Below are 24,794 nucleotides of genomic sequence, written 5' to 3' on the forward strand. Positions count from 1 at the left end.
AGATTGCTGCTGGGAAGAGATTCTGTCAGGTGTGTGCTGGCATGGAGAGATTTACGCAGAACCGTTGATGGGCAAGAGAGCATTGATGTGTCAAAGGCTTTGGTATAGCAAGTGATGGGCTTGGGTCATGTTCTGGAAGGTCCCCCCTCTCCCCTGTTTCCCGTGCCAGTCTTGGTGGTTACTCTTAGGGACAGATTTCCTAAGAAATGTGTTGTGCCCTTTTGCATCCACCCCAATGGCCTGTTCATTTCCGGCCCTGGAAATCCGGGTGAGGATGTGAGGCCGAATTCCAAAAGAAGAGGAGGCGTGTAAGGCTTTGATGCAACAGAGCTTTATTGAGACAAAAGAATGAAGAGAGAAGAGAAAGACTTTGAAAAGAGCTGGTCTGAGGTGCAAGTCTAGCAAGCATCAGCTGATGTGTTTTGCTTGCAGGAGCTGTTGCCAGGGCACCGAGCTGGTGGTGTCAGGGCTGGTGCTGAGAGCCCTTAGCAGATGTAGCCACCCCTTCTGCCATAGCAGCCCAGGCCTCCCAGCCCATAGCCAAGGCCATAGCCAAAGCCACCAAAGCCTCCAGAGATGGGCTGTCCCTGGGCACTGAGTTCACTGCCAACAGCAGCTGAGGAGGTGGATCCGACAGCGGTGTTCTGGGGGAAGGAGGTCATGATGGGTCCCGGCAGGGTGATCAGCACGGGGGAAGGGTTGATGACAACGTGGGAGTCCTGGCATTGCAGGGCACAGGGCTCGTTGCAGCTGTTGGCCAGCGGGGTGGGTCCGCAGGGCTGGCAGCGGTTGTAGCAGGCCATGGGTGTGGTATGGAGGGTCCCTGGAAGAGAGAGAGGAGTGAGGCAGGGCCGGGGTGTGGGGGTGTGAGGGGCGGTGATGCAGGAGGGTGAGGGAGTGTGGAGGCTGTTGTGGGGCTGTGGGGAGGCGTGAGGGCTGCTGAGGCTGGGGCCGAGCGTGCTGGCAGAGAGGGGTCAGGGGGTGCCGGAGCAGGAGTGTCAGGGGCTTGATGCTCACCTGGTTGTAAGCAGGAGCAGAAGGAGAAGGTGTGAGGAGAAGTGTGTGAGGGAGAGAGGCACTGGGCTGGCTTTTATGCTGGTTGTGGAGGGGCGGGACAGCCTTGTCCCATGGCCTTGGGGCATTTTGCGGGCAGCAGCTGTTTCGTGGCGCAGCCTGGTGAGTGATGATGTTGGGAGTGTTTTCCTTCTCGCAACTCTTCAGTGTCTTGTCCTTCTCTTGAGGCTGTGTCCATCTGACCTTGATTGCAGCTTTAATGTGTGAGTTTCAGTGACCAAACCTGGTGATGATGATGTTTTTCAAGGAGCCTTGAAGTCATGATGAAAGCTTTGTGGAGATGGGGTGTCATTAGTGAGATCGCCCTATGTGCTGTGGTATGTTGGTGTTTTGTGAAGAGGTGCCTCCGTGTCCATCTGACCTTGGTGGCAGATTTAAAGTGAGAGTTGGTGTTTGGGAAGGTTTTCATTGAAGATGGGCATCAGAGAAACCAGAATAAACAACAAAAACTTAAGAAAAATATGGGTGTCATCAGTGTGGTCACCCTTTGGCACCTGTGTGATTTAGTTTGTGGGTGTGTTGTTAAGAGGGGCCCTCTTCACCCTGCCAGGCATGTCTGGCCTTTGCGGCTGTGCCAGACATTAGGACCTGCCCGTTCCAGTACTTTTACTCCCTCCCACCTTGTCCATGGCTTTCCAGAGACCTTGTTCCTGCAGACAAGGATGGGACAATTTTTTTCTTCTGCAAAGCACTGCCAAGAGCAGGTCAGAGAAGAAGATAATGAGAAGTTAGCATGAATTTTGGAAGGCAAAATCCTGAATTAGTGACCTTTGTGTTACCTACAGAGAAGAACAGCTAACTGTGGATGATGGGAGAGACATGGCTGGTGTTTACCTCCAGCTTTTACCAAGGGTTTTTACAGTGTCTCCTATGGCATCATCCCAGACTATCTCAGAATGTACAGGTCATGTAAGTGATCACTGAAGTCAACTGCTATGTTTATATAATGTGTAACGTTCTGGACCAAGAGCCTTGCGATCCGAAGTCCAGGTGCAGTCAAGTCTCAAGGGAAGTAGGTCAAGAGTCTTATCCATGGAGCCAACACTGATCAACATCCTCAATATTCAGGTGGGTGTGTGCAGGCACTTCTGGGCATCCCAGGGGAGGAAGCCCAAGACCACTGCAAGGCCACCAAGATAAAGTAAGGGCTGGAGAATCTTTCACAGAGGATTGAGATACATGGGACTCCCAGGAGAAAAGGCTGGACAGGGGGGCATCATCAGTGTGTGCAAATTCCTGTTTGCAGGGGATGAAGTTGAGGGAGCCTGGCTGATCTCAGCAATGCAAGCATGAGGGAAAAGAGGGCAAGGGCAGAAAGTGAAAACAGATGGAATTCCATGGGCACAAAAGGCAAGAACTTTTCATTGTGAGGGTAGTCAGAGATGGGAAGAGGTGGTGGAGTGTCTGTCCTTGATGATCCAGACCTGAACTGTTCCTGGTCCTGGAAATCCTTGTCTTGCTTGAGGGTTCCCCAGGGTTCCTGTCCAAGTGGATGATGTTGTTTTTCTGTTTGCAGTGAGGGTTAGAGGGTCCTGCTGGGAGGAGACTTTGTCAAGTATGTGCTGCCATGGAGTGGCTTTGCCAGAGACATGCACAGGAGAGCATTGATGTGTCAAAGCCTTTGATGTATCAGGTGATGGGCTTGTGTCATGCTCTGGAAGGTCGTCCCACGCCTCCCTTACATCCCTTGCTGATCCTGGTTGGTACTGATGGTGACATCTTTACTAAGGAAGGTGTTTTGCCTCTCCGCCATCCACCCCAATGGCCTGTTCATTCCTGCCATTGTGTTGGGTGAGGATATGAGACCACTGGAATTCAAAACCAGAGGAAGCATCTAAGGCTTTGATGCAACAGAGCTTTATTGAGGCAAAAAAAAAAACTGAAGAGAAAGGAGAAAGAATTTGAAGGAAGTTGATCAGCGGTGCAGTTAGGGCAACCATCTCCTGCTTTACTTGTGGGAGCTGTTGCCAGAGCACTGAGCTGGTGGGGTCAGGAGTGGTGCTGAGAGCCCTTAGCAGATGTAGCCACCCCTTCTGCCGTAACAGCCCAGGCCTCCAAGCCCATAGCCATAGCCAAGGCCGTAGCCAAAGCCACCAAATCCACCAGAGACGGGCTGTCCCTGGGCACTGAGTTCACTGCCAAGAGCAGCTGAGGAGGTGGATCCGACGGCAGTGTTCTGGGGGAAGGAGGTCATGATGGGTCCTGGCAGGGTGACCAGCACAGGGGAAGGGTTGATGACAACGTGGGAGTCCTGGCATTGCAGGGCACAGGGCTCGTTGCAGCTGTTGGCCAGCGGGGTGGGTCCGCAGGGGCGGCAGAGGTCGTAGCAGGCCATGGGTGTGGTGTGGAGGATCCCTGGAAGAGAGAGAGGAGAGTGAGGCAGGGCAGGGGTGTGGGGGTGTGAGGGGCAGTGATGCAGGAGGGTGAGGGAGTGTGGAGGCTGTTGTGGGGCTTTGGGGAGGTGTGAGGGCTGCTGAGGCTGGGGCCAAGAATGCTGGCAGAGAGGGGTTAGGGAGTGCAGGAGCAGGAGGGTCAGGGGGCTTGAGACTCACCCTGTTGTCAGCAGGAGCAGAAGGAGAAGGTGTGAGGAGAAGTGTGTGAGGGAGAGAGGCTCTGGGCCGGCTTTTATGCTGGTTGTGGAGGGGTGGGACAGCCTTGTCCCATGGCCTTGGGGCATTTTGGAGGCCGCAGCTCTTGGCCTGCCGAGTCTGGTGAGTCATGAGCTGGGGAGTGTTTTCCTTCCCCTCAATTTGGCAGTTTGATGTCCTGCTCTTGATGCCGTGTCCATATGACCTTCAGCTTTGAAATGAAAGTTTTTTATTTGGCAGGATTTGCATGGAAGATGCATGTCAGAGAATGCAGAATAGACAACAATAACTTAGCGGTGTCATCAGAGTGGCCATCCTGTTGCTCTTGTGTGGTTTGGTTTGTGGGTGTGTTGTATGAATGGGCCCCATTCTATTGCATCCTTGTCCGACTGGTCTGGGCTTTGCAGCTCTGCCATGTGTGAGGAGTTGATCCTTCCATCATGGTCATTCCTCCCCACATCACCACCAGGTGGCCAGACCTGTCCTTCTGACCGGCCTTTCTCATTGCTTCTGCTCTGGCTTTGACACCCTGGTGTTTCTGGTATGACACGTTCAAGGAACAGCTGCTGAGGGATCTGGAGAACAAGACTTTTGAGTAGTGGTTGTATGATCTGTGGATTTTTAGATGCAGACAAAGCAGCCAGAGGAGAGATCTTCTCTCTCTCCACAGCTTTCTGAAAAGTTCTTTTGCGAGACTCTTGTTGCTCTTTTCTCCCTTTTAGCAAGTGATGGCACAAGTGAAAATGGCCTTGAGTTACTAAACCTTGAGTTTACGTGGTCATGGGCAGCCTTGTTGAGCAGTTCCTGCTTGAGCAGGTTGGGTTGGATTCCACGATCTCCTACATAAACAGAGGGGGATGGGACAAGGGGAAATTTCTTCCCACTGCCGGAGGGTAGGGTTAGATGGGATACTGGGAGGAAATTCTTCCCTGTGTGGGGGATGAGGCCCTGGCACAGGTTGCCCAGAGAAGCTGTCACTGCCGCAACCCCGGTAGTGTTTGAGGCTGGGTTGGCCAGGGCTTGGAGCAACCTGGGATAGTGGAAGATGTCTTTGTCCACGGCAGGGGCTGGAATGAGAGAGTCCGCAAGGTCCTTTCCAAGCCAAACCATTCTACGATGAGTCTTTGGTCACGTCCAAGAGGTTCCTTGAGCACTAGTGATTCCCTTTGGTGTGATTGTGCTTCCTGGGATGGGCACAGAGTCCTGCTGAGGGAGAAAGTTCCTCACCAAGGAGCAGAATGAAGCCCTCCCAATCCAATGAGAATGGTCAGTGATAGACTTGTCTGTGGCACTGAATGGATACACCCAAGGGCTCTGAGGGAGCTGGTGGAACTGCTCTCAAGCCACTTGCTATTCTTTGCCAGCAGTCCTGGCTGACTGGGGAGGTCCCAGTTGATGGAGGCTTGCAAATGGGATTCTCCCCTAGAAGAAGGGCCAGAAGAAGAGTCTGGGCAACTCCAGGCCTATCAGTCTGAGGCCAGTGCTGCAGAAGCTGCTGGAGCAGATCATCTTGAGAGTATTTAATGGCCCCTGCAGGACAACCAGGTGATCAGGCCCAGCCAGCCTGAGTTTAGCAAAGTCAGATCCTTCTTGACCAACCTCATCACCTGAGGTGATGATGTGACCTCCTCAGTAAATGAGGGAAAGGCTGTGGATGATTTTTACTTGGAATGTAGTAAATACTTAAATCTCCAGGCTTGGGAAGGAGTGACTAGAAAGCTGCCTGTGGGAAAAGGATCTGGGAGTGCTGGTCGACAGGTTGTTGCACATGGTCCAATGTGTCCCCAGATGGCCATGAAAACCAATAGCATCCTGGCTTTTATCACCTATAGTGGGGCCAGCAAGTCCATGGCAGTGACTGTCCCACTGTATTGGATACTGGTGAGGCCACACCCTGAATCTGAGCTCAGTTTTAGGCTCCTCAGAGCAAGAAAGATATTGAGGTGCTCGAGGATGTCCAAAGAACAAGGATGTTGGTGAAGAATCTACAGAACCATTTCTGTGAGGAGCAGCTGATGGAAGGCTGGTTACTTTGTCTGGGCACCAGGTCAGCTTGAACTAATTGATTCCCCCAGGTTCCTTGTGCACTCCTGGATTCCAGCGCTGGCATGTTCAGAGATTCCCGGTGGAGAGGAGTTGGACAAATGTTTGCTGCCATGGAGAGGTTGTGTTGGAGATATGGGCACAAGTGCATTGGTGTGTCCAAGGCTTTGGGAAAAGGAAGGGCTTGAGCTCTATTCTGGAAACCCAGTGGATGGTTCTGCTGTTGACAGATATCCCAGGAGAGGTCTTGTGGCCCCTTTTGCACCCACACTGATGGGCTGTTGACTCCTGACTTTGTGCTAGGTGAAACTGCAAGAGCTCTGGTAGAACAAAGGAGGAGGAGACGTCTCAGGCTATGTTACAAGGATACTTTATTGAGGCAAAAGAAGTATAAGGCAGGAGAAACAAGTGGAAGGGAGATGGTGTGAGGTACAATAAGGGTACCATCAGTCGAGGTGCTTTGCTTGCAGGAGCTGTTGCCACAGCACTGAGCTGGTGGTGTCAGGGCTGGTGCTGAGGGCCCTTAGCAGATGTAGCCGCCCCTTCTGCCATAGCAGCCCAGGCCTCCCAGCCCATAGCCAAATCCACGGCCGTAGCCAAGGCCGTAGCCAAAGCCACCAAATCCACCAGAGATGGGCTGTCCCTGCACACTGAGTTCAGTGCCCACGGCAGCCGAGGAGGTGGATCCAACAGCGGTGTTCTGGGGGAAGGAGGTCATGATGGGTCCTGGCAGGGTGACCAGCACCGGGGAAGGGTTGGTGATGACGCTGGAGTCCTGGCACTGGCGGGCACAGGGCTCATTGCAGCTGTTGGCCAGCGGGGTGGGTCCGCAGGGCTGGCAGAGGTTGTAGCAGGCCATGGGTGTGGTGTGGAGGGTCCCTGGAAGAGAGGGAGGATAGAGACAGGGCAGGGGGGTGTGGGGGTGTGAGGGGCAGTGATGCAGGAGGGTGAGGGAGTGTGGAGGCTGTTGTGGGGCTGTGGGGAGGTGTAAGGGCTGCTGAGGCTGGGGCCGAGCATGCTGGAAGAGAGGTGCCAGGGGTGCAGGAGCAGGAGGGTCAGGTACTTGAGACTCACCTGGTTTTGAGCAGGAGTAGAAGGAGAAGGTGTGAGGAGAAGTGTGTGAGGGAGACAGGCCCTGAGTCGGCTTTTATGCTGGTTGTGGAGGGGCGGGCCAGCCTCGGCCGATGCCCTTGGGGCATTTCTCAGGCAGCAGCTTTTGCCTGGCCCAGACTGGTGAATCTTCAGGCAGGGAGTGTTTTCCTTCCCACATCTGTGCAGTTTGATGTCCTGCTCTTGAGACCGTGCTCGTCTGACCTTCGCGGCTGCTTTTAAGTGGGAGTATTAGAGAAATATTCTTTTGCTGAGGAGGCATGTCGGGGCAGTTTGAAGAAGCGACCCAAGCTTTGAAGGGGTGGGGTGTCATCGGTCACCCTCTGCCACTGGTTGTGGTTGCATTTAGAAGAGAGGCCTGTTTTCCTCACAGCCCTGTCAGGCTAGTCTGGGCTTTGCAGCTCTGCCAGGTATTGGGACCTGCCCTGCCAGTGCATTTTTTCCCTTTTCCTTTGTAAACACCTTTCCAGGGACCTTGTTCCTGCAGACAAGGATGGGACAATTATTTTCACCTGGAAAGCATTGTCAGTGCAGGTTGGACAAGAAGGTGAAAAGGAGCGGTTAGAGTTGATTTTGGAGGGCAAAATTGTATCTTAGTGACTTCTGTGTTACCTACAGAGAAGAAAATCTTATTGTTAATGATGCGAGAGCCATGGCTTGTGTTTACCTCCACCTCTTAGCATTGTCTTTGACACTGTCTCCTACTGCATCATTCCAAACTATCCAAGAATGTACAGGTGGTGTAAACGGTCAGTGAGGTGAACTGCTATTATTTATCAAATATTTAACAGGCTGGGCCAGGAGGCTTGTGATCCAAAGTCCAGATGAAATCAAGTCTCAAGTGATGCTGGCTCAAGAGTTGTGTTCCTGGAGCCAATGCTGTTCAGCCTCCTCAACAATAATGTGGGTTGGTGCGAGCAGTTCTGGCCTACCCTGGGAAAGAAGCCCATGGATTTAGTGAAACAAGATCAGTTCTGGACCACATGGATAATGCAAGTGTTGGAGAGTCTTTCCTAGAGAGGCTGGAGAGCTCTCAGGACTCTCAGGAGACAAGGATGGACAGGGGAATGTCATAAATGTGTGCAAATCTCTGATGGCAGGAAACAAAGTCAAGGCAGCCTGGCTGTTCTCAGCACATGTAAAAAAAAAGAGGGCAAGGGCATGAATGAAAACAGGTGGCATTTCATGGGCAGAGCAGAGAATCCTTTTTCAGTGTGAGGGTGGTGACAAAGTGGAAGAGGTGGAGCAGTCTCTGTCCTGGGAGATCCATGCCCAATGGCCATGCTCCTGGACATCCTTCTCTGGGTAGGCCTGCTTAAACAGAGGGGATGGAAGCACTTGCACTCCTGAGTTTCTCTAAAAGTTGATGATGTCGTTAACTGCTTTTTTGGAGGGTTTGAGAGTCCCTCTGGAAAGAGAGATTGTCAAGTGTGTGCTTGATGCCTTGAGAGGCCTCCTAGAAATAGAGACAAGACAGGAGTAAGGGAATTATGCACAGAGTGACTTTGCCAGAACACTGAGCAAGGCATTGTTATGTCAAAGCCTTTGTTGCAGCAAGTGATGGGCTTGTGACTTGTTCTGGAATTTCCCACCCCTGTGTTTCCCCCTGGCTTTCTGTGTTTGTATTGGAGGGGCCATCTTTGCTATGACAATTTTTGTGGTTCTTTTCCACCTTCCCTGAGAGTCTGTGCAGCCCTGGTTTGTGTAAAGTGAGATTGTGAGACTACTGGAAGAAAAAAAGGAGAGATCTGTTGTGTTGGGATGCAAGAGAACTTTATTAGGCAGAAGGAATGAAGAGACAGGAGCAGACAGTGGAAGGAATCTGGTGTGACATGCAAGTAGAGTGACCATCAGCTGAGATGCTTTCCTTGTGGGAGCTGTTGCCCGAGCACCAAGCTGGTGGTGTCAGCGCTGGTGCTGAGGGTCCTTAGCAGATGTAGCCACCCCTTCTGCCATAGCAGCCCAGGCCACCCAGCCCATAGCCAAATCCACGGCCATAGCCAAGGCCATAGCCAAAGCCACCAAATCCACCAGAGATGGGCTGTCCCTGGGCACTGAGTTCACTGCCAAGAGCAGCCGAGGAGGTGGATCCGACAGCGGTGTTCTGGGGGAAGGAGGTCATGATGGGTCCTGGCAGGGTGATCAGCATGGGGGAAGGGTTGATGACAACGTGGGAGTCCTGGCATTGCAGGGCACAGGGCTCGTTGCAGCTGTTGGCCAGCGGGGTGGGTCCGCAGGGCTGGCAGCGGTTGTAGCAGGCCATGGCTGTGGTATGGAGGGTCCCTGGAAGAGAGAGAGGAGTGAGGCAGGGCAGGGGTGTGGGGGTGTGAGGGGCGGTGATGCAGGAGGGTGAGGGAGTGTGGAGGCTGTTGTGGGGCTGTGGGGAGGCGTGAGGGCTGCTGAGGCTGGGATCGAGCGTGCTGGCAGAGAGGAGCCAAGGCGTGCCGGAGGAGGAGGGTCAGGGACTTGATGCTCACCTGGTTGTCAGCAGGAGAAGGAGGAGAAGGTGTGAGGAGAAGCGTGTGAGGGAGAGAAGCACTGGGCCAGTTTTTTATGCTGGTCCTAGAGAGATGGGACAGCCTTGTCTCCTGCTCTTGGGGCATCTTTAGGCAGCAGCTCTTGGTTGGCTGAGTCTCGTAAGTCCTCAGTTTGGGAGCGTTTTCGTTCCCACAATTTGGCAGTGTCATGTCCTACTCTTGAAACATGTCCATCTGTCCTTGGAGGCAGCTTTAAAGTGAGAGTTGGTCTCTGGGAGCTTTTGATTGTTCCGTGTGTGTCAGGGAGGGCTGAATAAACAACCAGAGCCCAGGAGATGTGCGATGTCTTCAGTGAGGTCATATTGCGGCATTTGTGTGCTGTGGTTTGTGGGTGCCGTGTGAGGACTCAGCTCATCCCCTTTTGTCTTGAATGAGATCAAGAGAGAGGAACTGGAAAGCCAGGTACTGGTCAGGATGGATTTGTTTCATTTTTATGGTCCATTTGGATTTGTGAAAATTACATGACAATGAACCATTTCATTTTAAGTGTATTTCTTGACATCATTAAGAGATTCAAAAAACAAACAACTAATGGTGTCCGATTCCTTTTTTACCAAGGCTGGTCTGTGACTTCAATTCACTTATTCTGTATTCAAGCCGTAAAGTTTCATATCTTATGAATGGAGCAGGAGTTGTCCCTGTACCATTGTGGGAAAAGGGACCCCCGGTCTCCAGATCAGGACTGGGGAGAAGTGTTGTGATGAGGCCATGGGAGGTGACTCTGGGTGTCTCCTGAACATTGGTGAGGTCCCACGTGAGGTGTTCTGAACAGTTCTGGGCTTGCCATGTGTAAATGAAGTAGATTTAGTGAAAGAAAAGCAGTTCAGGGCCAGTAAGATTCCAAAGGGTCTGGAGGATCATTCCTAGAGGAGAGACTGTGAGAGCTGAGACTCCCAGGAGACACGGATCGACAAGGGGGTGTCATCAGTGTGTGCAAATTCCTGATGGCAGAGAATGAAGTCGAGGCAGCCCAGCAGTTCTTAGCAGTGCACATGTGGAGGACAAGAGGCCTTGGGCACAAGTGAAAACAGATGGAATTCCATGGGCAAGGCAGAAAAGCCTTTTTCAGTGTGAGTTTTGTCCCAGAGTAAAAGAAGGTGGTGGAGTCTGTCCTGAGAGATCCAACACTGAACTGTCCAAGGTCCTGGAAACCTGGCTTTAGCTGACTCTGATCAAGCAGAAGAGAATGAACCAATTGAACTCCAGAGTTCCTGCCTAAGTGGATGAGGTTCCTATTTTATTATTTGGGAAGGTTAGAGTGTCCTGCTGGGAAGAGAGATTTTCGAGTGTGTCCTGGCACAGAGACACTTTGAGAGAGCCATGAGCAAGAGAAATTTCTTGTGTCAAAGACTTTGGTACAGTAGGTGATGGGCTTGTGTCACCCCTCAATCCCTGCTTCCCATGCCAGTCTTGATTGTTACTCACGGTCTCATATTTTCTAAGAAAGGTGTTGAGCCCCCTTTCCATTCACCCCAATGGTTTGTTTATTTCTGGCATTGTGCTGGGGGAGGAGGTGAGACCATCGGAATTCAGAAAGATGAGGAGACAGCTCAGGTTTGATGCAGGAAATCTTTATTGAGGCAAACCATGGAAAAGACAAGAGAAACAAGTGGAAGGGATCTGGTGTGAGGTAGAAGTAGGGCGACCATCAGCCAAGGTGCTTTGCTTGCGGGAGCTTTTGCCAGAGCACCAAGCTGGTGGTGTCAGGGCTGGTACTGAGAGCCCTTAGCAGATGTAGCCACCCCTTCTGCCATAGCAGCCCAGGCCTCCCAGCCCATAGCCATAGCCAAGGCCAAAGCCAAACCCACCAGAGATGGGCTGTCCCTGGGCACTGAGTTCACTACCAACAGCAGCCGAGGAGGTGGATCCGACGGCGGTGTTCTGGGGGAAGGAGGTCATGATGGGTCCTGGCAGGGTGACCAGCACAGAGGAAGGCTGGATGACAATGCTGGAGTCCTGGCATTGCAGGGCACAGGGCTCGTTGCAGCTGTTGGCCAGCAGGGTGGGTCCACAGGGTCGGCAGAGGTCGTAGCAGGCCATGGGTGTGGTGTGGAGGGTCCCTGGAAGAGAGAGGGGAGTGAGGCAGGGCAGGGTCATGGGGGTTTGAGGGGGAGTGTGGAGGCTGTTGTGGGGCTGTGGGGAGGCGTGAGGGCTGCTGAGACTGGGGCTGAGTGTGCTGGCAGAGAGGGGCCTGGGGGTGCAGGAGCAGGAGGGTCAGGGGCTTGAGGCTCACCTGGTTGTCAGCACAGGAGAAGCAGAAGGCGTGAGGAGAAGCGTGTGAGGGAGAGAGGCACTGAGCTGGCTTTTATGCTGGTCATGGAGGGGCGGGACAGCCTTGTCCCTTTGCCTTGGGACATTTTGCAGGCTGCAGCTCTTGGCTGGCCCAGCCTGGTGAGTCATGAGCTGGGGAGTATTTTCCTTCCTGCAATTCTGCGATTCCATGTCCTCCCCCTGAGTCCATCTGACCTTGGTGGCACCTTTAAAGTGAGAGGTTGCCTTTGGGAGGATTGGATTGTTCAATGTGTGTCAGGGAGGACTGAATAAACAACCAGAGCTCCAGAGAATTGCGATGTCATCAGTGAGGTCATTTCATGGCACTGGTGTGCTGTGGTTTGTGGTTGCCTTGTGATGACTGGGCTCCTCTTCTGTGCCAATGGATGTCCATCAGTCATTGTGTTGCACCCAGGAATGCTGAGGGAGCTGCTGATGTCTTGGGGAGGTCACTCTGCAATTGCTTGGAAAGGTCACGGTGCCTGGGAGCAGTTCCTGAACGATGAAAGACAGTTCATCCCCTTGTGTCTTGAATGGGGTCAAGGGAGAGGATCTGGAAAAGTAGAAGCTGTTCAGGCTGTACTTGCTCCGTTGTTATTGTCCATTTGGATTTCTCAACTTTGCATGACAAAGTACTCTGCCGAATAAGTATTTCCTGACCTCATTCAGAAATCAAGAAACAAACAATAAACCTGGCCTGATCCCTTTTTTTCCCAAGTTGTTCTGTGACATGACTTCACTTATTCCACATTCAAGCCACAAGGTATGACTTGGAAGTCTTAATATTTTGTTCCTGTTAGCAAAACCCAATAATTACTAACTCATGGTCAGCAAGCCCCTCTTTCCTTTTCTGTCATGACGTGGGTGTTTCTTTATGGAATTCTATGATTCCATGTCCTGCTCTTGACTCCTTTTCCTTCTAATCTTGGCAGCTGCTTTTAAGGTGTGTGTTGGTATTTGGGAGGGTTTGCATGGAAGTTGAGTGTCAGGGAGGGCTGAATAAACAACCAAAGCATTGGAGAGGTGGGGTTGTCATGGGTGAGGCCACTGCATGACATTCATGTATTGTGGTTTGTGGATGTGTTTTTGTGTCGGTTTGGCCAAATTTAGAAATATATCCTCTGAGAGAAGGCAGGTCACCACCCCTCCCCCACCAGGTTCAGGAAAGAATAAATTTTCTGTGAAGGAAAGTGAAGGAGATGAAAACTATTTATTTTAACAAACACACGGGAAAAGGAAAATAATGCTAAATGATAAAATCTTTGACTGTGGAGAAAATACCTGGGAAAGTGTTAGAGTCCTCCCTTTGGTCTCCTCAGGGCTGGGGCCTGGCCCAGCGCCAGGCCCTCTGTGCTTGGTGGAAAGTCCTCCCGATGTGTTCTGATATTGAAGCAGACCACAGAAAAAGGGAAAAAATCCAAAATTCCAGGGAAGGAAAGAAAGTTCAACTCTCAGTCTCCCTTTGGAGATAAAGAAGCTGAAACTGGCCAGAAGCTGACAGGGAAGCAGCAAACCGGGTGCCTCCTCCCTCCCCTGCCGCAGCTGAAAAAAAGTTGCTATCTCTGTGTGACCTTGAACAAGCTGCAAACTGCTTTGAAAAAGTTTTGCTCAGTTTTTCTTTCCTCCTCTAAGGCTCAGTTTAAAGGCATAGAAAGGTACAAGAATTAATTTCTGGGCATAGAGCAGCGATATGGGATACACATCATGAAGTCACCCCAAGACAGTTTTGAAGAGGAGATTCCCTCCCAGCCCTGTCAGGCTGCTCTGGGATTTGCAGCTGTACTGGAGGTGTTGCCTCTTCCCTCACATTTCATCCCTCGTCACATTGCTCCCACCTGCCCAAGCTTGGCACTAGACCTGACCTTTTCTGTAGACTGCTCTGTGGGTGTCTTGGTGCTCCTCTTGCTTTTAAGCTTTTGATATCCGGGCCCTTTTGGACCTTTATGGAGGCTGTGTGCCAACAGATGAGGCCACTTGTGATTGTCAGAAAGAGGATTTGGAGGTCGCCCAGGGTTTTTGGAGGAGAGCATTGCATGGTCCCCAACAAGCCAGGCAAGTCCAGGTTGTGCCAGTGCCCAGCGTAGTGGACTGAGAAAGGTCTGAAGGGCTGGACCCGGAGGCTTGTGGTCAGTGTCCCAAAGTCCAGCTGGAAGCCAGGCTCCAGTGCTGTAGCCCAGGAGTTGGATCCACTGGGCCAACACTGAAAACCTGACAGGTGCTGGACATCCGATGGCGTTCTGTAAGGGCAGCTGCCAAGTGCTTTTTCTTGGGAGGAGTCTTCCTGGGTAGGAAGGAATGTCTAGGTTTCTGCTGGAACAATAGTTTTATTTTGAGAAAAAGCCTTTGTGGTTCTGACTGAGAAGGAAAGGACCAGGAGGTGTCCCTGTGTGGGAAAAGGGACCCCATATATCCAGGGTAGTATTGGGAAAAGTGTTATGACCAAGCAGGGAGAAGTGGCTTATGTGGTCTGCTCAGCACTGCTGAGGTCCCATGGGAGGTGTTGTGGGCAGTTCTGGGCTCCTCAGGGTGAAAATGAAGTAGATGTAGTGAATCCAGACCATCTCAGGACAACAAGACTCCAAAGGGGCTGGAGAATCTTTCATAGAGGAGAGGCTGAGGATGCTGGGACTCCCAGGAGATGAGGGTGGATGGGGGCGTGTCATCAGTGTGTGCAAATCCCTGATGGCAGGGAATGAAGTGAAGGAGCCCGGCTGTTCTCAGCAGTGCACACTTGCAGGACAAGAGGCCTTGGGGGCAAGTGAAAACAGATGGAATTCCCTGGGCAAAGAAGGCAAGAATCTTTCACTGTGGTGGTGGCCACAGAGTGAAAGAGTTGGTGGTGGTGGAGTCGCTGTCCTGGGAGAGCCAAACCTGAACTGTCCATGGTTCTGGAATTCCTGCTCTTGCTTGAGCAGGGCAGTTGAAGCACTTGCACTCCAGAGTTTCTGCTCAAGCAGAAGATTTTGTGACTCTTTTTGCTGGAAGGGTTCAAGAGTACTGGTGGGAAGAGAGTTTATCAAGTGTGTGCTGGCATGGAAAGATTTACCAGAGCTGTACCCAGGAGAGCATTAACGTGTCCAAGGCTTTGGTGTATCAGGTAAGGTGAGTGTGACATGTTCTGGAGGGTGTCCCCTCCTCTGCTTCCCGTGCCAGACTTTGTTATTACTTCTTTTTACATATTTGTGAGGAAAGGTGTTGTTCGTCTGTTCCATGTACCCCAATGTCCTGTTGAGCTGTGGAATGTGCTGAGTAAGGATGTGAGGCCATGGGAATAAAAAAACAAGACGAGGAGTCTCAGGCTTTGATGCAGAAAAACTTTACTGAGGCAAAGGAATGAAGAGGCAGGAGAAAAAAGTGGAAGGAATACAATGTGAGGTGCAAGTAGGGCGACCATCAACCAAGGTGCTTTGCTTGTGGGAGCTGTTGCCAGAGCCCCGAGCTGGTGATGTCAGAGGTGGTGCTGAGGGCCCTTAGCAGATGTAGCCACCCCTTTTGCCATAGCAGCCCAGGCCTCCCAGCCCATAGCCAAAGCCACGGCCATAGCCAAGGCCATAGCCAAAGCCACCAAATCCACCAGAGATGGGCTGTCCCTGGGCACTGAGTTCACTACCAATAGCAGCTGAGGAGGTGGATCCGACGGCGGTGTTCTGGGGGAAGGAGGTCATGATGGGTCCTGGCAGGGTGACCAGCACAGGGGAAGGGTTGATGACAACGTGGGAGTCCTGGCATTGCAGGGCACAGGGCTCGTTGCAGCTGTTGGCCAGCGGGGTGGGTCCACAGGGTCGGCAGAGGTCGTAGCAGGCCATGGGTGTGGTGTGGAGGGTCCCTGGAAGAGAGAGGGGAGTGAGGCAGGGCCAGGGTGTGGGAGTGTGAGGGGCGGTGATGCGGGAGGGATGTGGGGAGTGTGGAGTCTGTTGTGGGGCTGTGGGGAGGCGTGAGGGCTTCTGAGGCTGGGGCCGAGTGTGCTGGCAGAGAGGGGCCAGGGGTGCAGAAGCAGGAGGATCAGGGGCTTGAGACTCACCTTGTTGTCAGCAGGAGCTGGAGGAGAAGGCGTGAGGAGAAGTGTGTGAGGGAGAGAGGCACTGGGCTGGCTTTTATGCTGGTTGTGGAGGGTCGGGACAACCTTGTCCCATGGCTTTAGGGCGTTTTGCAGGCAGCAGCTCTTGGCCTGCCCAGCCTGGTGAGTCATGATTTGGGGAGTGTTTTCCTCCCTGCAATTGTGCAATTCCCTTGAGTCCGTGTCCATCTGACCTTGGCCGCAGATTTTAATTCAGAGAAATAGAGGCCAATGGATTGGTACTGTTTTTTTCTTGAATGTAGAAGGTGCAAACAAAGCCTATCGGAATTTGGGTGTTGTCTCATGTCATCAGTTGGTTCCTCAGCCATTCCTCCTGGCTACACCTCTTTCTATGCTGCCCGGGACATGTTTGGTGTTCTGGGCTGAAATTTCATAAATTGATCGTAAGGTGGCCCTGTATACTTTGCAGAGAAAAGCTCCAGCAGTTACCCTGACAGGATTGGGAAAAGAAATACAAGCAGGTTGAGGGAGATGACCCTCCTGTTCCCCACCACTGGTGGGGCTCCACAGAGGAACAAGGACATGGGCATGGTTGACCAAGACCGGTGCGGGGAGACCACGACACTGACAGGACTGGGATATCCTTAAGATGAGGAGAAGCTGGGAGTTCCTTGAGTCAGGAGGCAAGGATGCAAAATGGACCATTTTGTACATATGTCATGGCATGACCTCAGTGATGACAGCCCAATTCTCCTAAGCTGTGATTGAATCTTCTATGTGTCGTGACACGCACAATCAACAACAGCACATTGGTCTCTAATTCTCACAACTAAAACCTACCACCAAGGTCAGATGGAGACGGCCTCAGGAGAAGAACGTGAAATTGCACAATTCCACAGAGGAACAGCTGCACCATGACAAAGAAGGGAAGAGGAACTCACTGGTTCTCCGTTAGTAATTAATGTTGTTGTCACAGGAACAACACATTAAGACTTACAAGTTATAAGTTATGAAAACTTGTGGCTTGAACGCGGAAAACAGTAATTGATGTCACAGGCCAACCAGGGAAAAAAGGGATCGGGCCGCGTTTGTTGGATTTCTGAATGAGGTCAAGGAATACTCTTTACATGTCACAGTATACTGTCATGTAAATTCCAAAATACAAATAGACCATAACAGTGGAACAAGTTCAGCCTGAACAGCCTCTCGTTTTCCAGATCTTCTCTCTTGATCCCATTCAAGACACAAGGTCATGAGCTCTCTTTCCTCTATCCGGAACTGCTCCCAGGTACCGTGACCTTTCCAAACTCTTCCAGAGTGACCTCCCCAGGACATCAACACCTCCCTTGGCATTCCTGGGTGCAATGCAATGCCTGATGGACATCCATTGGCATGGAAGAGGAGCCCAGTCATCACAAGGCACCCACAAACCACAGCACATGAGTGCCACAAAATGACCTCACTGATGACATTGTACCTTTTTTGGGTACTGGTTGTTGATTCAGCCCTTCCTGACATACACTGAACAATCAAATCCCCGTCTATTACCAGCACCCAATTAAAAGTTGCTGCCAAGGTCAGATGGACACAAACAGAAGAGCAGGACATGGAATTGCAGAATTCACGAAGGAGAGCACTCCCCACCTCATGACTCACGATCCTGGGCCACGAAAGAGCTGCTGCCTGCAAAATGCCACAAGGCCATGGGACAAGGCTGTCCCGCCCCTCCACGACCAGCATAAAATCGGCCCAGTGCCTCTCTCCCTCACACACTTCTCCTCACGCCTTCTCTTCCTGTGCTGAAGACAAGGTGAGTCTCAAGCCCCTGACCCTCCTGCTCCTGCCCTCCTGGACCCTCTCTTCCAGCACACTTGGCCCCAGCCTCAGCAGCCCTCACGCCTCCCCACAGCCCCACAACAGACTCCACACTCCCTCACCCTCCTGCATCACAGCCCCTCACACCCTGGCCCTGCCTCACTCCCCTCTCTCTTCCAGGGACCCTCCACACCACAGCCATGGCCTGCTACAACCGCTGCCAGCCCTGCGGACCCACCCCGCTGGCCAACAGCTGCAACGAGCCCTGTGCCCTGCAATGCCAGGACTCCCACGTTGTCATCAACCCTTCTCCTGTGCTGGTCACCCTGCCAGGACCCATCATGACCTCCTTCCCCCAGAACACCGCTGTCGGATCCACCTCCTCGGCTGCTCTTGGCAGTGAACTCAGTGCCCAGGGACAGCCCATCTCTGGTGGATTTGGCTTCGGCCTTGGCTATGGCTATGGGCTGGGAGGCCTGGGCTGCTATGGCAGAAGGGGCGGCTACATCTGCTAAGGGCCCTCAGCACCACCCTTAACACCAACCACCCACTGTGGGGCTGGAAGGCATTGATGATCTGGCAAAACCTCTTGTAACCAAAGGACCTTGGCTGATGGCCACTCTACTTGCACCTCAGCCTGGCTCCCTTCCATTTGCTGTTCATGACCTTTCTGTGTTCTAACTCAATAAAGTTTTCCTGCATCATATTTTAAGATGACTCCTTCTTCTTTCTTCCCTGAAGACTCTTCTAATCTCACTCAGCAATAAGCCAGGATTGGGTTAGGGTTAGGGTTAGGGTTCACCCACTGGGGTGGGTGAGAAAGTGCACCAGTACCTCTTTTAGGAAATGTTTCCCCATTCTACTACCAACTGGCACAATTTGCTCTTCCAGTGCATCATCACACAAACCCTTCAGCTACTGAATCACAGGCCTGGATACACTAATGCAGGCCTATCCCTGCCTCTGATACAAGCCCGTCTGGGTGGCGTGTTTACTTTGGCTGGACACCAACAGCTCCATGTTCCTGTATGGAGAACAGGGATGAGTGGTGACCCACAGACTCATCCTGGAACCAGTATAACTTCCTGACTCTCATCATCTTCCAGGTCCATCTACAGATCCACTCAAGCAGGTTCCATGTCTTCCTTGTCTTTGGGGGCTCAGAGTTCAACACAGAACTCTGGTCTTAGTATAAGAGAGGAGATGGTGAGGTTCCCCCTCTCTCTTGTCCTGCCCACGCTGTGGGGATGAACCCAGGACATGGAGGGTTTCTGGTTGGCGAGCGCACATGGCTGGGACACATCCAATTCATCATCTACCAACACTCCAAGTGCTCCTCCTTGGGGCTGCTCTCAATGCCCTCACATCACCCTGCCTGCATCCTGCATATTTGTGATTTCTCCAATCCAGTTGCAGGAGATTCTGCCCCTCTGCTACTCACTGGTTATACTGGTGAACTCTGTTCATCTCTGAGTTACTGGAAATAAGGAGGAGAAGACTCTGCTGGAGAAGATCAAGAGTACAGCCTTGAGGATGATGCGGGGCTGAACGTTTGGGATAGCCTTGGCCCATCACATTGGGACGTTTTCCAGGCAGAAGCTGTTGCCTTGCACAGCCTGGTGAGTCGTGAGGTTGGGAGGGGAGTGTTTTGCTTCCCACAGCTCTGAAATTCCATGTCATGCTCTAGAGGCAGTGTCCATCTGACCTTGGCAACAGATTGGTGAGTTGGTATTGGTTCCAGCATGGGTGGATGAGGGAAGAGGGACCAGTATCATGTAGCTGGACTTGTGCAAACCTTTTGTTCCTGTTGCAGACAACATCCTTGTCTGTAACCTGGAGAGATGTGGACTTGATGGTTGGACTTGTTGGTGGATAAGAAATGGGCAGGATGGTCTCACTCAAAGAGTTGTGGTCAATGTCTCCATGCCCCTGTGTGAAGAACAGGGATGAGTGGTGACCCACAGACTCATGCTGGAACCATTATAACTTCCCATCTTTTCCAGGGACATGGAGAGTGGGTTTGAGTGCCCCCCTTGGGAAGATTGGGGTGACACCAAGGTGAGTGGTGAGGTTGATGGTCTGAGGCTAGGAATGGCATCCAGAGGGTTCTGGATGGGCTGGGTAGAGGGGCTGGTGTGAAGCTCATGAAGGTCAACAGGACAAAGTGCAAGATCCTGCATCTGGATCAGAGCAATGTCAGTAATGGATATTGGCTTGGTGATGAGTTGATTGAGAGTATGCCCGCAGAGAAGGACTTGGGATGTTGTTGGATGAAGAACTGGATGTGACCCAGCCATGTGAATGTGCTGAAGAAAAACCCCCCCATGTCCTGGGCTCATCCCCACAGCAAGGGCAAGAGGTGAGGGGGTGATTCTGACCCTCTACTCTGCTCTGGTGAGACTGGAGTTGTGCTTTCAATTCTGGGACCTGAAAATAAGGATGCTATGGACCTACTTGAGCTGATATGGAGATCGTCATGGAAGAGGATGTGGGGCTGGAGTAAATGGTGTCCAGACAATGTGAACACACCGCCCAGGAGGGGCTTGTATCAGCAGTAGGGATGGACCTGCATTAGTGTAGCCAGACCTGGTATCAAGAAAGTGAAGACTTTATGGGATAAACCGGAAGAGTAAAGTGTGCCAGTGTGTGCCCGTGAGGGAAGAGGAGACATCTCAGGCTGTGAGACAAGAGAATTTTATTGAGGCGAAAGAACAGTGAAAGGTCATGAGCATCCACTAGAAAGGAGCTGGTCCGAGGTGCAGGTAGGGCAATCATCAGCCAAGGTCCTTTGCTTGCAGTAGGTTTGGCCAGAGCATCAATGGCTTCTTGCCCCACACTGGGAGCAGCCCAGCAGAGGTGCCCAATGGTCTCTGGCTTGGGAGAAGGGGTTTGCAGCAGAGGGGACTGGACAGAGCCAAAGGGGCGATGCAGAGCAGGCAGTGGGAGAAGAGGAAGGGAGATGGGCCATGCTTGCAGGCAGCCTGGGCCGGCCCTTTGGCTGCTGCCTTGCTTGGTGTCCTGAGGGCAGGAGCTGGAAGCTCGGAGCTAGTTTGAGAGGCTTGGCTCAGAGAGGCGTTCTCAATGCCTGAGATGTGCTCCAGGGAGTGGATGGCTGGTGTCAGGGGTGGTGCCAAGGGTCCTTAGCAGATGTAGCCACCCCTTCTGCCATAGCAGCCCAGGCCTCCCAGCCCATAGCCAAGGCCACGGCCGTAGCCAAAGCCACCAAATCCACCAGAGATGGGCTGTCCCTGCACACTGAGTTCACTGCCGAGAGCAGCCAAGGAGGTGGATCCGACAGCGGTGTTCTGGGGGGAGGAGGTCATGATGGGTCCTGGCAGGGTGACCAGCACAGGGGAAGGGTTGATGACAACGTGGGAGTCCTGGCATTGCAGGGCACAGGGCTCGTTGCAGCTGTTGGCCAGCGGGGTGGGTCCGCAGGGCTGGCAGCGGTTGTAGCAGGCCATGGCTGTGGTGTGGAGGTTTCCTGGAAGAGAGAGGGGTGTGTGGCAGGGCAGGGGTGTGGGAGTGCGAGGGGCAGTGATGCAGGAGGGTGACGGAGTGTGGAGGTTGTTGTGGGGCTGTGGGGAGGTGTGAAGGCTGCTGAGGCTGGGGCCTGAGTGTGCTGGCAGAGAGGGCCAGGGGGCCTGGAGCAGGAGGGTCAGGGTCTTGAAGGTCACCTAGTTGTCTGTAGGAGCAGAAGGAGAAGGTGTGAGAAGTGTGTGAGGGAGAGAGGCGTTGGGCCGGCTTTTATGCTGGTTGTGGAGGGGCGGGACAGCCTTGTCCCATGGCCTTGGGGCATTTTGCAGGCAGCAGCTCTTTCCTGGCCCAGCCTGGTGAGTGATGATGTTGGGAGTGTTTTCCTTCTCGCAACTCTTCAGTGTCATGTCCTGCTCTTGAAGCTGTGTCCATCTGACCTTGATGGCAACTTTAATGTGTGAGTTTCAGTGATCAAACCTGATGATGATGATGTTTTTCAAGGAGCGTTTGAAGTCATGATGAAAGCTTTGTAGAGATGAGATGTCATCAGTGAGATCGCCCTGTGTGCTGTGGTTTGTTGCTGTCTTGTGAAGAGGTGCCTCATTTCCCCAGAGCCACATCAGGCTGGTCTGGGCTTTGCAGCTCTTCTGGGGGTGTGGGCTGTCCCCTTCCATTTCATTCTCTCCCTCCTTTCCATGTTTCCAACTTTCCAAACCTGTCTATATGCCAGGCTTTTCCCACTGGTATCATGGTGTCCCGCAGTGGTAGGGAGGCAAAGAGAGATCCAACAGGCAGGAGTTGTGCAGCAAGATTGATTTATTTAACTATTTTACAACTCTTTTATAGACTTTTTTCTTCATAATCCAATTGGCCAAAGGATCAGCCATCCCTTGGGGTGATTGGCTAAATTCCTAAAACATTCGTTGTCAAAATATTTTTCTACTGTACTATAAACAAGGCTTTGCAAGGCCGCAGGTGTTCCTATTCTATAGAAGTCTACAAATATCTTCTGTGAGAGAGAAAAGTATCTCACGGGACTGGAAAGAAGCGGGAAAAAATCTTGCTAGCAGCAATATTTGTATCCACACACTGGAGATGGGCAGGCAATCCCATTTAGGTATTTTGGGAAGCCTCCCATGCTCCCCAAAGTCTTGTGCTTGTTCATGGCAGCCAGTGAAGGATAAGAAGAAGAAGACATGTGAGGAGCAGTTGAAGGAACTGGATATGTTAAATTTTCAGAAAAAGAGAGTAACCTTGTAACTCTTTCAAGGTACCTGAATGGAAATCATCAGTTTTGCCTGGCCCAGCCTTGCGATTCATGAGGTGAGGAATGTTTTCCTTCTAGCAACTGTACAACTCCATATCCTGCCCTTGAGTCGGTGTCCATCTGACCTTGGTGGCAGCGTTAAAGTGAGAGTTGGTGTTTGGGAAGGTTTTCATTGAAGATGGGCATCAGAGAAACCAGAATAAACAACAAAAGCTTAGGAAAAATATGGGTGTCATCAGTGAGGTCACCCTTTGGCACCTGTGTGATTTAGTTTGTGGGTGTTTTGTGAAGAGGGGCCCTCTTCACCCTGCCAGGCGTGTCTGGCCTTTGCGGCTGTGCCAGACATTAGGACCTGCCCGTTCCAGTACTTTTACTCCCTCCCACCTTGTCCATGGCTTTCCAGAGACCTTGTTCCTGCAGACAAGGATGGGACAATTTTTTTCTTCTGCAAAGCACTGCCAAGAGCAGGTCAGAGAAGAAGATAATGAGAAGTTAGCATGAATTTTGGAAGGCAAAATCCTGTATTAGTGACCTCTGTGTTACCTACAGAGAAGAACAGCTAACTGTGGATGATGGGAGAGACATGGCTGGTGTTTACCTCCAGCTTTTACCAAGGGTTTTTACAGTGTCTCCTATGGCATCATCCCAGACTATCTCAGAATGTACAGGTCATGTAAGTGATCACTGAAGTCAACTGTTATGTTTATATAATGTGTAACGTTCTGGACCAAGAGCCTTGCGATCCAAAGTCCAGGTGCAGTCAAGTCTCAAGGGAAGTAGGTCAAGAGTCTTATCCATGGAGCCAACACTGATCAACATCCTCAATATTCAGGTGGGTGTGTGCAGGCACTTCTGGGCTCCCCAGGAGAGGAAGCCCAAGACCACTGCAAGGCCACCAAGATAAAGTAAGGGCTGGAGAATCTTTCACAGAGGATTGAGATACATGGGACTCCCAGGAGAAAAGGCTGGACAGGGGGGCATCATCAGTGTGTGCAAATTCCTGTTTGCAGGGGATGAAGTTGAGGGAGCCTGGCTGATCTCAGCAATGCAAGCATGAGGGAAAAGAGGGCAAGGGCAGAAAGTGAAAACAGATGGAATTCCATGGGCACAAAAGGCAAGAACTTTTCATTGTGAGGGTAGTCAGAGATGGGAAGAGGTGGTGGAGTGTCTGTCCTTGATGATCCAGACCTGAACTGTTCCTGGTCCTGGAAATCCTTGTCTTGCTTGAGGGTTCCCCAGGGTTCCTGTCCAAGTGGATGATGTTGTTTTTCTGTTTGCAGTGAGGGTTAGAGGGTCCTGCTGGGAGGAGACTTTGTCAAGTATGTGCTGCCATGGAGTGGCTTTGCCAGAGACATGCACAGGAGAGCATTGATGTGTCAAAGCCTTTGATGTATCAGGTGATGGGCTTGTGTCATGCTCTGGAAGGTCGTCCCACGCCTCCCTTACATCCCTTGCTGATCCTGGTTGGTACTGATGGTGACATCTTTACTAAGGAAGGTGTTTTGCCTCTCCGCCATCCACCCCAATGGCCTGTTCATTCCTGCCATTGTGTTGGGTGAGGATATGAGACCACTGGAATTCAAAACCAGAGGAAGCATCTAAGGCTTTGATGCAACAGAGCTTTATTGAGGCAAAAAAAAAACTGAAGAGAAAGGAGAAAGAATTTGAAGGAAGTTGATCAGCGGTGCAGTTAGGGCAACCATCTCCTGCTTTACTTGTGGGAGCTGTTGCCAGAGCACTGAGCTGGTGGGGTCAGGAGTGGTGCTGAGAGCCCTTAGCAGATGTAGCCACCCCTTCTGCCGTAACAGCCCAGGCCTCCAAGCCCATAGCCATAGCCAAGGCCGTAGCCAAAGCCACCAAATCCACCAGAGACGGGCTGTCCCTGGGCACTGAGTTCACTGCCAAGAGCAGCTGAGGAGGTGGATCCGACAGCGGTGTTCTGGGGGAAGGAGGTCATGATGGGTCCTGGCAGGGTGACCAGCACAGGGGAAGGGTTGATGACAACGTGGGAGTCCTGGCATTGCAGGGCACAGGGCTCGTTGCAGCTGTTGGCCAGCGGGGTGGGTCCGCAGGGGCGGCAGCGGTCGTAGCAGGCCATGGGTGTGGTGTGGAGGATCCCTGGAAGAGAGAGAGGGGAGTGAGGCAGGGCAGGGGTGTGGGGGTGTGAGGGGCGGTGATGCAGGAGGGTGAGGTAGTGTGGAGGCTGTTGTGGGGCTGTGGGGAGGCGTGAGGGCTGCTGAGGCTGGGGCCAAGAATGCTGGCAGAGAGGGGTTAGGGAGTGCAGGAGCAGGAGGGTCAGGGGGCTTGAGACTCACCCTGTTGTCAGCAGGAGCAGAAGGAGAAGGCGTGAGGAGAAGTGTGTGAGGGAGAGAGGCTCTGGGCCGGCTTTTATGCTGGTTGTGGAGGGGTGGGACAGCCTTGTCCCATGGCCTTGGGGCATTTTGGAGGCCGCAGCTCTTGGCCTGCCGAGTCTGGTGAGTCATGAGCTGGGGAGTGTTTTCCTTCCCCTCAATTTGGCAGTTTGATGTCCTGCTCTTGATGCCGTGTCCATATGACCTTCAGCTTTGAAATGAAAGTTTTTTATTTGGCAGGAT

General features: G+C 52.2%; 5 protein-coding genes across 7 annotated transcripts; all 5 read right to left on the reverse strand.

The window, feature by feature from the left end:
- Window positions 1–315: 315 nt before the first annotated feature.
- Window positions 316–24,547, reverse strand: LOC125317051 (feather beta keratin-like). 3 transcript variants are annotated; one of them, XM_048286654.1, is made up of 2 exons: window positions 24,516–24,547; window positions 316–822 (listed from the first exon to the last, which is right to left on the reverse strand). In XM_048286654.1, the coding sequence occupies exon 2, from the start codon at window positions 801–803 to the stop codon at window positions 486–488; it is 318 nt and encodes a 105-aa protein (XP_048142611.1). In that variant the 5' UTR covers window positions 804–822; window positions 24,516–24,547; the 3' UTR covers window positions 316–485. The 3 variants fall into 3 exon arrangements, with proteins under 3 accessions (XP_048142611.1, XP_048142610.1, XP_048142608.1); XM_048286653.1 differs by lacking the exon at window positions 24,516–24,547 and adding an exon at window positions 3,627–3,662; XM_048286651.1 differs by lacking the exon at window positions 24,516–24,547 and adding an exon at window positions 1,018–1,053 and having other exon boundaries at window positions 316–823.
- Window positions 2,910–6,826, reverse strand: LOC125317049 (feather beta keratin-like). The gene is made up of 2 exons (XM_048286649.1): window positions 6,780–6,826; window positions 2,910–3,429 (listed from the first exon to the last, which is right to left on the reverse strand). Exon 2 carries the CDS (start codon window positions 3,407–3,409, stop codon window positions 3,086–3,088), a length of 324 nt encoding a protein of 107 aa, XP_048142606.1. The 5' UTR covers window positions 3,410–3,429; window positions 6,780–6,826; the 3' UTR covers window positions 2,910–3,085.
- On the reverse strand, window positions 6,167–6,578 carry LOC125317027 (feather beta keratin-like). Its single transcript, XM_048286618.1, has one exon. It carries the CDS (start codon window positions 6,562–6,564, stop codon window positions 6,229–6,231), a length of 336 nt encoding a protein of 111 aa, XP_048142575.1. The 5' UTR covers window positions 6,565–6,578; the 3' UTR covers window positions 6,167–6,228.
- On the reverse strand, window positions 8,705–9,315 carry LOC125317024 (feather beta keratin-like). Its single transcript, XM_048286612.1, has 2 exons — window positions 9,293–9,315; window positions 8,705–9,098 (listed from the first exon to the last, which is right to left on the reverse strand). The coding sequence occupies exon 2, from the start codon at window positions 9,076–9,078 to the stop codon at window positions 8,743–8,745; it is 336 nt and encodes a 111-aa protein (XP_048142569.1). The 5' UTR covers window positions 9,079–9,098; window positions 9,293–9,315; the 3' UTR covers window positions 8,705–8,742.
- LOC125317056 (feather beta keratin-like) lies at window positions 11,018–11,621 on the reverse strand. The gene is made up of 2 exons (XM_048286658.1): window positions 11,586–11,621; window positions 11,018–11,412 (listed from the first exon to the last, which is right to left on the reverse strand). Exon 2 carries the CDS (start codon window positions 11,390–11,392, stop codon window positions 11,078–11,080), a length of 315 nt encoding a protein of 104 aa, XP_048142615.1. The 5' UTR covers window positions 11,393–11,412; window positions 11,586–11,621; the 3' UTR covers window positions 11,018–11,077.
- Window positions 24,548–24,794: the final 247 nt, after the last annotated feature.

The sequence above is a fragment of the Corvus hawaiiensis genome, chromosome 26 (assembly GCF_020740725.1).
Source record: "Corvus hawaiiensis isolate bCorHaw1 chromosome 26, bCorHaw1.pri.cur, whole genome shotgun sequence".
In the NCBI taxonomy this organism is placed as follows: Eukaryota; Metazoa; Chordata; class Aves; order Passeriformes; family Corvidae; genus Corvus; species Corvus hawaiiensis.